We start from the raw sequence: 14044 nt of genomic DNA, 5'->3' as shown, positions 1-14044 counted from the left end.
AGACAGTGTTCTTTAATATATTTTTGGAGGAGAGGGTGGCAGAAAAGGTATTTAAGACACTTTCCTCCATTGTCCACACCTCCTCTTCTGTCACTATCTTAGAGAAGGGGCAGTGCTGGTAGTTTTAAAATCTGACTCTGATACTCCCAACTGGCCATGGACAATTCTTGGTGGGAAGAGCTCAAGAGCCTGCAGTAACATTCTTCATTATGTACTATCAGTTACATCCAAAAAAACAAATACAACTAATACGTAAGTTTAGCAGAATAATAATGGAAGACCCCAGAACCCAACTGAAATCCTAGACCTCATTAAATAACACAGTTGCTGTTACTGGTTCTCCCTCCTCCAGGGGTGGGCATTGCTGACAAGCAGGTGGTCCCGGCACTTCCAGAAACCCACATTCTGGGTCTGGGGAGGGTAGGGCTGTGCAGGTTGGGCGGGTGTGGGGGAGGCAGGGAGGAGGGTCAGGTGACCCAGCTGTTCTTGGGATTTAGAGCCCGGGGAGCCAGGCAGAGCCTGCCACTGCCTTGGACAGAGGCAAAGGCCCAAGAGGCTTTTGTTAAAGAAGTGCTGGAGAAATCCCCTTAGACCCGGGACAATGGAGACCCAGATGCTCTCAGAAAGGCCAGGCTTTCATTGGTTTTGTTTTTCCAGCCCTGGCTGCCGCGATCACATTGACAAGCAAGCAATAGGCGAGGGCAGCGGAGTTCAAGGCCCTGCAGATCTGTCAGACTAGAACAAAAAGGTGCAACTTGATCTCTCTTTCTCTCTAGGCTAATCGCTTGGGTGAGCTTTTCCTTGGGATTATTATTCTATTACAAACCAGATGCTTAGAATGAATCAACTGCTACCTTTCTTAGAAGGTACAAAGTAGGTCAGAGGCGTCTGTCAGGGCGCACGGCCCCTGCACGAGCCTCCGGCTGTGTGAATAATGAATCCACGGCCCAGGGATGATGTTGCAACAGGAGAGCTCTTCCTCCCTCAGGGGAGCATCAGGGAGGACTGAGGAGGCCAAACACCAGGCCGCAGGAGCACAAACAAGAAGGGAGCCCAGGAGCGGGTGGGGTGCAGGGCAAGAAGCCAGTTCTTGGGAGGCAGGGAGGGCTGAGGCAGGACTCTGGCAGGGCATAATGAAGGGGTCCAGGAGATCTGGGTTCAGGGGCTGTGTTCCAAAACAGGGGCTCAATACCAGGCTGGGACACTAGGTCTGCGTAGGGGGTGGACATAACAAGGGCCAGTTTAGGTGACCCCAGCAGCAAGGGGGACTTGAGGTCTATGAGCACTTTGGTTCCCACATCAAGGGCCTCGCATGGCTTGGGGGTGCCTAAGGTAGCTCGAGCCTGCAGGAGAAACTGGGAGAGATGAGACCATGAACGCCACAGGGGTCTGTGTGCCTTCCTGGGGCACCTGCTCTCATGGAGAAGCCTGGGAAAGACCAGGTGGTGGGTACCACTTTGCTCTAAGAGGCATGTTCAAAAGTCTTCATTGGCTATAAATAGCCAAAGACTCTCAGGGGAAACCTGGTCACCACTGGCTAATGAGACCCCAGCAGATGACAATGTAGAAAATAAGATAAAGAAGGCAAAGAGGCTGGCAGACAGCGGTGTGACAGCCTCGTAGCTGGCTAGAGACTAAAGGTCTCTCAGTGGGAACAGTAACCAGCAAGCTACAATTTCTAGTGCCACAACTGAGGATGAACCCCAGCATGGACTGGTGCAGCTATCAGACTTTTGCTGATGGTAAATACTGGAACCTCTCTTAGCCTAGTGCTGAGACTGAAAGTTGTTGCAACCCTTTGGAGATGCATTTGGTAGTATCTCGTCAGACTGAACACATGTGTCCCCTAGGACCCAGCAATGCTACTCCCGGGAATTTGCCCACAGAATGTGCACATACGAGGTCCCAGCAGACACAGAGTAGGTAGTGCACAGCAGTGTGCTGTAGCCCCCCAAGTGTCCCCGGGCAGCAGAACAGGTACGTCACACTATCAATACCACAGAGCCATAAGGGGAAGGAAGAACAACCTAGATAAATGTCACAATAATGTTGAGCAAAAGAAACCACCCCGGGGGCCCAATATACTTGATTTCATTTATTAAACAGTGAAAACCAATCTCTGGTGGATATACAAATACCGTTGACTTCCACACTTTAAGTGACTTTTATGATGTGCAAATTATATCCATTTAAACTACTATTTAAAGAATAGCCATAGTTACAATATCCATAGTGTTAAAGAATATCCATAGTGTTATCCCTGGTGAGGAGGCACAGGGAGGGGCTTGTTACCAGGGGGTGTTCAGCTGTGACAATTGTGTATTTTACAATTTGTGTACTTCTCTGTAAATAGGCCACTCTTCAATAAAAACAACAATTACAATAACCACAACCAATCAGGCCTGCTTGGCTCTGGGGCTAGTGTGGCAAGCTGGACAAGTTCACTCACTCCGGAGAGGCCTTGGCTGCCACCGGGTCCTGCAAGAGGCCCTGAGCCTCTTGCACCTGCGAAACATCACTTGCAGGGCCCGGAGGAATGCGCAGAGGTGGGAGTAGGGATGGTCCACCTGCCCTCTCTTTGCTAGAGTGCAGGGAGGGGGAACCCCAGATGCCAGAGGACTAAACATCAGTGAATGCTGAGCCACAAGAACCATGAGTCCTCACAGCATGGCCTGTCAGGCATCTGGACTGGGGAGGGGGATGTCCTCAAAGAGACCATAAGGACCATCTGTCTGGGGCCTCCCTGGTGGCGCAAGGGGTTAAGATGCATCCTATGAAGCTATCCGCAGCCACTGCTGCATGAGTTTGGTCCCCGGCCAGGGAGCTACCCACATGGTGCAGCAGACCTCTCCTATCTCACCTGATGCTCCCTTCAGCAGTGTATTTCAGTGATTCCTCCTGTTCTGTTCCCCACTCTGTCTCTGGTGAATCCTCTCACCCCCCTGCACCTCTGGCCTACACCCCAGTTCTTGTGTGCATGAATAAATAAATCTTTATAAAAAAAATACCATCTGTCTGAGGTGGGCCTGCCCATAGACCTGTGACCCCCAAGGCCTCTGCCGGTCCAGGCTGCCCTGGCCAGGCATCTCAGAAGAGAGTTTGAGGAACCCCATCAGTCACTGCCTAACAGTGGGAACAGTTGACTCCTCAGGAAGATGGGCTAGGGGAGAGCCCTGAACATGCGAGAGGCTTCTGAGAGCCCTGGGTAGAACAGAGGTGGGATTTTAGGGTGCAGGGCCATTGGGGAATTTGAGACTGTGGATCAAATTAGGACACAGTAGTGGAGACACTGGGTCAGGAGCTGGTGGGTCCCTTTCACCCTAGGAGCATTAGAGGCCAAGTCCTTTGTAAGTCAGAGTGCACATGGGGTGCTGTGCTGACAAGGTTAGGGATATGGGGACCTTGAGATCATTCAATTTTGCATTCAAAAAATTCTTGCCAGGTGAGTTAATGCACTGCTAGGTGGAGACGCACATGGAAAAGCACCATCCACTCATTCATGCAACACCCTATTCTAGATTCAGGTCAGTGCCAGGCACTGGGAAAGCAGCAGAATATGATGAGCCCTTGAGCATGCCAGCCCTTAAGGAACCGTGGTCAGTTGTCCAGGGAGAGACCGGCAAGTGACAGTTAATTATAATGCCAAGGGATGACAGCAATGGCAGAGTTCTAGAACACAGAGGATAGGTAAAAGCACCCAGTTGTGTCTCTTGCAAAATGTAATTTCCTCCTAGTTCATTTGTTTCACAGTCAGGTACAACAGCTAAAGCTCAGCCCGGCCTGGTAACTGCAAGGTATTGTCCATGATAACATCGTCTACAGAGAGAACCCTTCACTGGTATTTTTCAAGCTGTTTTTTTAAAAAAATGAACAGGCTAGTAGAGACAAAAGAAGACAGCAAGCTATGTCTGTTTCATAATTTCTACCACTAAAATCATCTAAAAGAGGCATATAGGGCCTCCCCAGTGGCGCAGTGGTTGAGCGCTGGGTTGCGAAGCTGCCCTCAGCCTCTGCAGTGCCGGTTCGATCCCCGGCTGCTCCCCGGCCCCCGGGCGAGGGTCCCACATGGTGCGCAGACCTCTCCTGCCGCCCGCTGCTCCCCTCAGCAGTGTACTTCGGTCCTTCTGCCTGTTCTGCTCCCCGCTCTGGCTCTGGTGAATTCTCTCACCCTCCCGCGCTTCTGGCTGTACCCAGTGCTTGTATAAATAAATAAATCTTAAAAAAAAAAAAAAGAAGAATCTTTAAAAAAAAAAAGAGGCTTATATATTTTTCAGCATCTTTGGGGAATTAATTTAGTTTATCCTATACAAAGGAGTCCATTCCATCATCAGACCAACCTCCGCCACCCCAACACACACACACATACACACTGAGGCGGTATGTGCACAAACCCCACCAGTTAATTCTCTTTCTCCTATAGGTCTGTATTACATGACATAAAAATATTTGAAAAAAAACAAAACACCAGTTACCACCAGGGTGTGTGGTTAAGTGATGTGATCAGCAAAGTGAGCCTAAATGCCTCCTTTTCCACAACCATGGAAACCTATGACGTTCTGCCTGGAATTCCCTATTTAGCCGCCAGCATCCCCTCAAGAGCACCCTTGTCCTTTTAGCCACTCAGTGAGGCGCTCTGCTCATGAGAGTCTGTCTAGTGAAGGCCCAGAAACAGAAGGCGAGGGAGAAGGCACCCTGGGCAATGGTATTACCTTGGTCCCGTGGTAGAAGTCGTCCACACACGTGGCATTCATGAAGGTCTGGTGGAAGTGGGTGCTGGTGTCGATGCCTCCAGGGATCACCAGCTTCCCGGTGGCATCGATCACCTTGGCCCCTCCTGGGATCATGAGCTCCCGGCCCACCTGCTGGATGATGCCATTTTCAATGTAGACATCAGCCTCGTGGGTACAGTCATCATTCACCACCTTGCCTCCCTTGATGAGAATTCGCACGCTGGCTGAATTGGCAAGCATGTTCCTGTGGAAGGTGAAAGGGGGGCAATGTTCAAGGTCAAAGTTGCTTTTCAAGGCCATCCAAGTCCCACCCCTCCCCATCAGAGCCCAAACATCTTGGGTAGAATAAGGGAAATGGAATGAGGAGGAAGTTTCTCAGCAGTCCGGGGACACCAGTTCTCGAGCCAGCTGGGACCCCAAGCCTCCCATGACCTCGCAGTGGGAATCGCGACACAGAGGCGGTGATAGGTAAAGCTGCAGCCCCCCGAAACACCGATGTTTTACTTTCCCGAAATGCCGTGAAGGTTCTAAGATTTGTTCCTATATTTACTGTCTTGTATTATTCCTGAAACAACCCATCGAATGGTATTTTACAAATGAGAAAGCTGAAATTGCTAAGTAGGGAATTTATGGCTGCTAAGTAGCCGAGTCTTGTATGACTGATGTCCTCACTGCACCATGTGGTCCTGAAGCTAGCAGAGGCTCATGGGGTGTGGCACAGAGAGCAACATTCTCCAAGCCCCACAGCTGTTTCATTCATGTCTTCTTCAGGTGGGTTATGCTTCAGTTCACCCTCCTGTGTTTGCCTCAAGGAGTCCATGTCCATAGCTGGCTGCACACTGATAAACTCTCATGAGTTTACCTGAGGGGATTTTGAAAAAGACCTATTTTCAAGCCCCACTCAGGATTCAGATTTACTTGCTCCAGATTGATTTTCCAGAATCAGTATTTTTTAAAAGTTGGAGAATTCTACCATACATGTACGGAAGAATCAACATCATTCTCTTCCAGAAAACAAAGAGAAGGAAACATTCCCAATTCATTTTATGAAGCCAGTATTACTCTGATCAAAACCCAGACAAAGACAGTACAAAAAAGAAAACAGAGTGTTTTCTTGTGAATGTAGATATAAAACATTGGTGAACAGAACTTGGCAATTTGTAAAAAGAATGATATACCATGCAAGTGGGATTTATTGCAGGGATGCAAGGCTGGCTTAATAGTCAACAATCAATAAATGTAATTCACCATATTAACAGGATAAAGGAGAAAAAAATGACACAATCCTATCTATTGATGCAGAAAAACTACTTGACAAAATTCAGTGCCCTTACTTCATGATAAAGACCCTCAGAAAGGAGGGATAGAAGTTAACTTCTTCAACTTGATGAAGAGCATCAACACACAAACAAACAAACAGTTAACATCAGACTTCATGGTGAAAGATTGAATGTTTTCCTGCCAAGATTGAGAACAGGCAAGGATGTCTGCTCCTACCACTGTTATTCTAACAAAGGGAGTTCCAGTCAGTAATATAAGGGGAGAAAATGAAATAAAATGCATCTAGATTGAAAAGAAAGAAAAACTGTCTCCTTTTGCAGATCATATAATGGTCTATACAGAAAACCCACAAAAAAATCTCCTAGGACAGGGCCTCCCTGGTGGCGCAGGTGGTTGAGCCCCACACTGTGAAGCTATCTGCAGCCTCTGCAGCATGGGTTCAATCCTGGTCGTCCTGCGAGAATCCCACATGGCCCAACAGACCTCTCCTGTCTCACCTGCTACTCCCCTCAACAGTGTATATCAGTGTCTGCCAGTTCTGTTCCTCACTCTGTCTCTGGTGAATCCTCTCACCCGCCGCACCTCTGGGTTGTACCCCAGTTCTTGTATGCATAAATAAATAAGTAAATAAATCTTTTTAAAAATAAAACAATATAGAAAGGATTGGCATGATCTCTGAGCATGGATGACATTTATGAAAAAAATCTTAAACCTTAGAACATACACTAAGATTAATTCAAAATAGATCAGACACTGATACTACTGACCACACCCTTCCTCTCAGAGTTTCCTCCCTTAGTATTAAATGTGGCTGGGCAGTGGAGGGAGACAAGAGCGTCTTTGATGAGCTGTGGTGGAAGGCAAGTTTGTGGGAACTGCATACACAGCCAAGATCTATCCTGAAGGGAAGAGCAGAAGGAAGGTCTCAATTTTTGGATAGGAGAGACCTAAAATTTTTCAGGCAGTGGGGATGAAGTCAAAGGAAAGAGATATTAAAGTTGGAAGAGATCAAAGGATTGTTGGAAATGGAAGATCTTGATGGGGTGTGGTGTGGCTCGGTGAGCGTGGTCTTTGACTTGTCAATTTACAAGGTTTATTTGATTTGATCCTGCCAACAACCTCTCAGAAGAAGGCACTGTTGTCTCTATCTCACAGAGGTGGAAGACTCAGAGGAAACAAACTCTAGAGAGGTTAAGTCAAAGGCTTGTGTACCAAAGGGATGGGAGTGTCAGGGAGTTAGTCTCCGCTCTGTTCCCGAGAGCTCCAGGGGGCAGCAAGGAGTGAGTGGACATGAGCAGAGTGTGGCAGAAGCCACTGTGGGGATCTGAGACTGAAACAGGAGTGACACAGGAATGGGGGTGACAACCAAGGTCATGACAAATTAATCCAACCAGGGAGCACCCTCGCAACTCTCTTGATCCTTAGGCATGTGAATAAAATACATTTTCACTTAAACTTAGACAATGGGGGACAAGCCATTACAGTGTTCCCAAGAGCAAAAAAAAGTCCGCCTTTATACTCAGAAAACATCTCATTCTTCAGGATCCAATTCAATTTTCCCTTCCTCTTCAGGGCAGCCTTCCCTGATGCTCTCTGCAGCTTCACAGAACTCTCGGCACTGGATCAATTTCCACCTCTGGACTGAGTCCTCCAAAGCAAACCCAGTGGGTGGTTTTCTTTTCTGCCTCCTTGTCCCCAGCATCTAGTACAAACTGGTGAATACATGAACCTAATCAAAATGGCTTAAAGCAATGCACAGTGGGTCAACCCATGCTTGTTATCAGGCTACCTGGCAATGCTATGTCCAGAGTAACAATGTCTATGTCTTTTTCATAATAGCAAATCACTGCGAACAGAGCAAAGCAAGTGACGCTTTCTCTCATCCTCATCATTGCATTTTACCTGCACTTGTGGGAAGGCTGTGTCCGGCGATGGAAAGGTCTGGGGATCTACAGAAGAAACACCACTTCACTTTCCTGGACACAGCTGGTCAAGCAGGGTTTTTTGCCAAGTTGATCAGGCTAGAGTATACGTTTACCACCAAGTTCAACACCAAGAAAGATCATGGTGCCTATTCCAGGTAGTGCCCTACAATGGGTTTTCCTGCTGTTAGGAAAGGCTGGCCCCTGAGGGGTAGGGGTGGCTGCTACTAGGGAACAGACAGGTGGCTTGGAGTGAGCCCCATCCCCTTACACAGCAACAGTTGTTCCCCATGAACATCTGTGCCCTGCCAGGTCCATTCCAACTTCTGGGGAAAGGGTCCCTCCCAGACTGGAAGGCACTGGGCAGAGGGGTGTAGGGAGGAGTCAGACAGGAAGATGGACAGTCACAGCCGCGCGCATGGTCTGAAACTAGATGAAAGCTAGACATGTATCAGGAGAACCTTGGCCCTAAAAATGGAAAAATGGAGTTTTACATACAATAATCAGGAAATGAGAACGGTTCTCATGTGATGGAGATGGTCACTCTGGCCAAGGAAGTCTGGAAGGACTGAGAGAAGCATTTTTTTCTGTCTTACTAGAAGGCCAAGAGCAGGTGTGGACACACAGGAGACCGGCTTGAGAAGAGGGACTTGGTGGTGGTGGCAGGGGTTGCTGGAGAAGACACACACCTCATCCTCTGCAGATATAGAACCTCATCTTTACAAGCCACTTGTAAGGGGGAAAATAGAAATAGTTATGCTGGGGAATTGCTGCATACTCATTATGTTAGTGCTGTAAGTGAGAAGGTTGACTTGCTTTTTAACCTATAACATGTATCATAGCACACCTGGGAGGTGGAGAATCTGGAAGGGGCTGTGATGATCACTTACTGGGGTTCTTGTCTGGGCTTTGATGCTGGAATCAAAAGTCAAGTGTCTTCCATGGAAATAAGGGCAATACTCTTAGCAAAGCGCCTGGCCCTTTATGTGCATTTAACCCATACGGCAGCCCCAAGAAGTAGGAACAAAATACAAAGGATTAGCCCCATTTTGAGAGGAGGAAATGTTATAGGACAGGGAGAGGGGCAGCCCAAACCCCGCAAACCTGCCTATTCTAAATGGGTTCTGCCATCTGCCGCATCAATACAAAACATAGGAGACTTTAATGGGAAGGAACTTTAATAAAACTAGGAAACAATACAGGTAAGGCAGAGTCTAGTTTTTAAATCAAGCACCCAAAGTTACCCGTCCCCTCGTGGGTAAAAGTCCATCCAAATGGGATTGGCCCAGAGCAAGGCCCCAAAGCCTGCCACAAGTCTACAGCATCTTCCAGTGGGGACCCACAGAAAAGGGCCAGAAACAACCAGACAAGCCTGAAGGAAAAGAGCAAAATCAACATCAAGATAAAAGCTGCCATGGTCACCTCCCCACGGGTCTCACCCACATCTGTGTCACCCAGTCCACAACCAAAAGACAAGCGCAGTTTCTTCACGTGTCTCTAGGCTCCATGCGCCTCCTTTAGGTCTCCTGGCTCCATCCTGCTTCCTACCTCAGTCTCTTCTTCAGCTTCTCCTCTTCCTGCTCAGCTCCACCCTCCCTTGGGTGGGGCAGGGAACCTCCCCCTTTCCTGGGGACCACCCTGTTACAGAAACAGGTTTTTAAAATAACTGATATGGAACTAAGGTCTCCCAACTCCGGGGGAAGGATGGGCTTCATACCAGGCCGTAGGACTTAACGGAAAAGCTGCCAAAGTTAACCTGGATAGAAAAGTTACAGGTGATTTTTATGTTCTTCAGGGTTTTCTGTATTTTTCAAATTTGATACAATAAACCTGTATTATCTTTTAATAAAAAAAAGTTAAGAAATTTTTTTTTTTAAGCTGTTAAGACGCCAGAAGGAATCCAGCAGAACCCTTCATTCACCAGGGGCTCAGTTCCTTCTCTGCCATCTCTTTGGGAAGAGATGAAATCAGGCAGAGGAGACAGAGCTGCTTGACCCAGCTGGCCCAGTGAACCCCCTGCTTCTCTAGAACCTGGGGTGGCCAACATGGCTCCACCTGTCTCTTTCTATTCCCTGGCTGGAAATCCCTGAAAGTTGACCTGTCTCTGAAGTGGCTGTGCTCCATACAAAACCAGGAGTCCTGGAACCTCTCTGGGCTTGTCTTGGAAATGCAGGCCAGACGGCACAGCTAGAACCACCTGAGAGGGAATTCGGGGAAGGCCCCCGCTCATGCCGCTGACAATTGTGAGCGCATAACACAGACCAGGCCCTTCCCTGAGCCAAGCATGTATTTTCCCTAATTCAACCCTGACAGTGTCCTGTCGGGGTGACATTGCTGCCCCCATTTTACTGTATAGAAACCGAGGCTCAGAAAAGTTGAAGGAACTTCAAGGTCACATGAGGGTTGGTGACAGAGTAGACTGGAAGCCAGACAGTTGTCTTTAGAGCTGTTGTGGATGAATATTTGTGTTCTTTCCAGGATCACATGCTGAAGCCCTAACCTCCCTAGTGGCTGCATTAGGAGATGGAGCCTCGGAGGAAGATTTAAAGGGTAAAAGAGGTCACAGGGTGGAGTCTGGGTCTCACAGGATCCGTGTCCTTAATGACAGGAAGACACTGGAGGGTTTGAGCCCTGTCCCCCACTTACTCCCTTTCCTGCCCCCCCCCATTTCCTCTTCCTCCTTCCCCCTCATTAACCATGTACATATTCAAAGCTCCATTAGAGGACAATGAGGAGGCAGTGAAGAGACTCTCTTATCAGAAGTCCGACCATGTTGCTTCCCTGACCTCAGACTTCCAGCCTCTAGAGTGTGAGAAAATAAAGTTCTGCCTGTGGTGTTTGTTAGGACAGCCAAGTTCACACATACAAGAGCCTACATGTTTGGCCAAGATCATCCAGCTAGAAAGGAAGGGGTAACGGAGCCCTGATCTTAAGCCGCTTGGTGGAGCCACTTCAGAGTAAATAATGTCCCGGCTGTGAGGGCTCCTTCCAGATTCAGACAGGCAGCCGCTGTCTTCAGCCCTCTGGGGTTACCAAGACCTCGGAAGTGGGCCTATCGCAGCATGATTGTTTAACAACCTCCCTGCTCATGGTACTTCTAGAGAATATCTTTTGAATGATTGTGGCCTTGAGATAGTCTGTAACTCCACTCCTATCAAGTGTTGGCACTGGAGACAATTCTGAAGAAGACACAGGTGCGTGAATTGAAAGAAAGACACAAGATTTGCATCACTAAGTGACTAAGATGTAAAGTGACATTTTGTGCCTAAAGACCTTACATCTAACTGGATGGGTCTTGGTTTAAACTGGGTGTCTGTCACCGTGTGCCAGAGACCAGAGCTGTGAGTGGGTGAGCCTAGCAGCTTGATGATGGTGGGTCCCCATCTTGTTAACCCAACACCCCTTCCATGCATCTACATCTCTAAGTTGTCTGCATTGCCAAGAGGCCTAGTCAGTCCCTCCTGGGCCCTTTGCTGTTGACGGTTGACATTCATTATGCTTCTCACCTCCCAGTCACCTCATTAGCACATTATTCCTACAGCTTTCCTGGTAGTATTTGCTAAACTAAACAAAAGAAAGATGTTACTAACATCTATTTTTACTGCGTGCCTGCTGTCTGTGTACCAGTGTGTGAACATAATGGAATTTGGAGAGTGGCTGAGTGGGTAGGAAACCTTGGTCCTCTTAGGAGAGATCCTTCAAAGGCAAGGATTTGGGCATGAAATGCATGGTTTTCAAAGGCCACGGGCTAGGAATGTCTCTCTGCTCTGGGTGGGGTAGCATATTTGGAGAACATTCTTATCAGCAGCCCTGGTCTAAAGAGGTCACTAGCTGAAGCATTTTTATGAAGCTTCAAGTCATCCACTCATCCTCCCTGGATTATTACTACATGCCATGGACTGAGTGTGTCCCTCAAAGCCCTAATCCTGAGGTAATGGTATCTGGAGATAGGGCCTTTGGGAGGTAATGATTGATAGATCCTGAGTCATAAATGGAATTAGTGCCCTTAGAAGTAGTAATAAAAATTTCTTTCTGCCACAGGGCACAAAGAAGATGGCAAGGAAGAGAGCTCCCATAGGAACCAAACTGGTTCAAGCCCTTTGACCTTGGGCTCCCAGCGCTCAGAATCACGACGAAATGAGCTTCTATTGTTAAAGTGACTCAGTCTATGGAATTTTTAAAACAATATCCAAGTTGACTAAGATACCACATCAGATAGAAATGAACCATATAATCAAATCATCATTAGCAAGGAGACCTTAAAATTAATGTCACCTCTTTTAAAGACTTCTGGATATGTCCCACCTGCCCACTTGTTTAACCAAAAATTTTAATCTCCAGTTTCTTTGTCTGTGCAAATGAAAGATATCAAATCATGTATCTGTCCCTCCAGGCAGAAATGGAAGAGAAAAATGCCAGATAGTTAAATGTTAAAATAAGTCAGAGGCACAGAAACATTAATTCCAAAGGGCACCTGCATCCCTATGTTTATAGCAGCACAATTTACAATAGCTAAGCTATGGAAACAACCCAAATGCCCAAAAATAGATGACTGGATCAAGAAGATGTGGTATATATACACCATGGAATATCACTCAGCAATCAAAAAAGATAAACACATGCAGTTTGCAGCACCATGGATGGAGCTAGAAGGGATCATGTTCAGTGAAATAAGTCAGAAAGAAAAAGAAAAATACCAGATGGTCTCACTCATAGCAGGAATTTAGAAAACCTAATTAAGGGACCAGGAAAAAGACTAATTAATACAAAGTAAAAATCAAAATCAACAAGCAACTGTAAACCAGAGACACACTACACGGGGAGGGGTAGGGGTGGGGAGAGGAAGGATTAGGGTCAAAATAAGGGGGGTGCAATTGTATGGGGAATATAACCAAAATGAAAATGCATACATTGTGCAAAAATGAAAAATGATGTAAGAATTATATAAAATAAAATATTTTTAAAAAATCAAATAAGTCAGAGGTATGGAATGCTAGAATTGCGTAGATTTATCAAGTCTACCCTGACCTTCCCCCTAGTCCTAGACTTTACTAACAGTAACCTTCCATCACAGGGAACCAATCCAGGATTAATGAGGTATTGTTATACCACGAATGTGGGGATCTTAATAATTTTAAATTTATTCAGGAAAGCAACAACACCTTCCATAGCAAGATGGTTGATGTCTCTGATATGCCAAGATTTATCCAACTGTACACAGATTGTATCCCCAACTTCCTATGGCATGGATTCCTTATTTTTTCAACCAGTGAGATGCTAATTCAGCTTGATGAGCAAGCTAGGGGGACAGGGACTTTGGGGTGGATGGCCAGGAAAGCAATGCTATCTTGGGGTACAGACTTTATGAAAAGACCCCCTCATGTTTAAAACAGTAGCAGTGATTGTGCTCTGCTACCCAACAGCTGTTGTGCTGGGTAACAGAACATTCTCGCATCCCTGACCCCCATGTGGTGCAATTGCAGTGCAGAACCACAAAGGCGCATCTCCCCGAGTAGACAGTCAAGGTTATGGCAGCTGCAACTTCTTGTTCATGAAAGACACACACCCCACACTCCTAGAAGGTGCCCAGTGTTAGTCCTGCCAAGGAAATGCCAACTCCAATACTGTGTTTTGGAATCACCTGCCTCTGTCATCACCTTCGGCAGCTCCCAGGGGCCTGTGTGGAGGCGCCAGACAAGCAGAGCCTGCAGTCTGCCCTGCACAGCTGGCCCCTGCCAGCAGCTCAGCTGGAGGAGCCGGGGACTCTGGGGGCTCCAAACAGACATGGGGGTTAGGAGGGCACAAAAGGGACCATTCCTGGGTAGAGCCTTGAACCTCCCTTGGCAGGTATTGGTCAAGACACGGACGGACGCCCTTTGTAACAGGCACCATTTAAGACACACGTTCTCTCTTTTGGTTGAATCTCCAGAAAATGTATGACTTTATAGACAGCAGCCACTGCGATCTCAACATGCCAGATGAGGGCCGCACAACCGCCTGGTCACAGGAAGGACTGCGGAGTTAAGCCACCCTCAGCAGCCTGCGGTGACCGAGGGCCAGGCTAGCAGCTCAGGTGTCTGGGGACAGACACGCTGAATGGCACAGCCTCCC

At 47.4% G+C, this 14044-nt stretch overlaps 1 protein-coding gene across 1 annotated transcript in view; it reads right to left on the bottom strand.

Annotated features, from left to right (window-relative positions):
* The window catches only part of DPYSL5 (dihydropyrimidinase like 5), a gene marked incomplete at its 5' end in the record, with an annotated part of 37286 nt that extends 32316 nt beyond the window's left edge, over positions 1–4970 (bottom strand). Inside the window, one exon of the mRNA XM_084236066.1 lies at positions 4710–4970. Coding sequence (XP_084092192.1) covers positions 4710–4970 — 261 coding nt within the window. The remainder of the gene's footprint in view (positions 1–4709) is intronic.
* Positions 4971–14044: the final 9074 nt, after the last annotated feature.

The sequence above is a fragment of the Talpa europaea genome (assembly GCF_964194135.1).
Source record: "Talpa europaea genome assembly, chromosome: 6".
In the NCBI taxonomy this organism is placed as follows: domain Eukaryota; kingdom Metazoa; phylum Chordata; class Mammalia; order Eulipotyphla; family Talpidae; genus Talpa; species Talpa europaea.
This window is presented reverse-complemented; position numbering and strand designations above follow the sequence as displayed.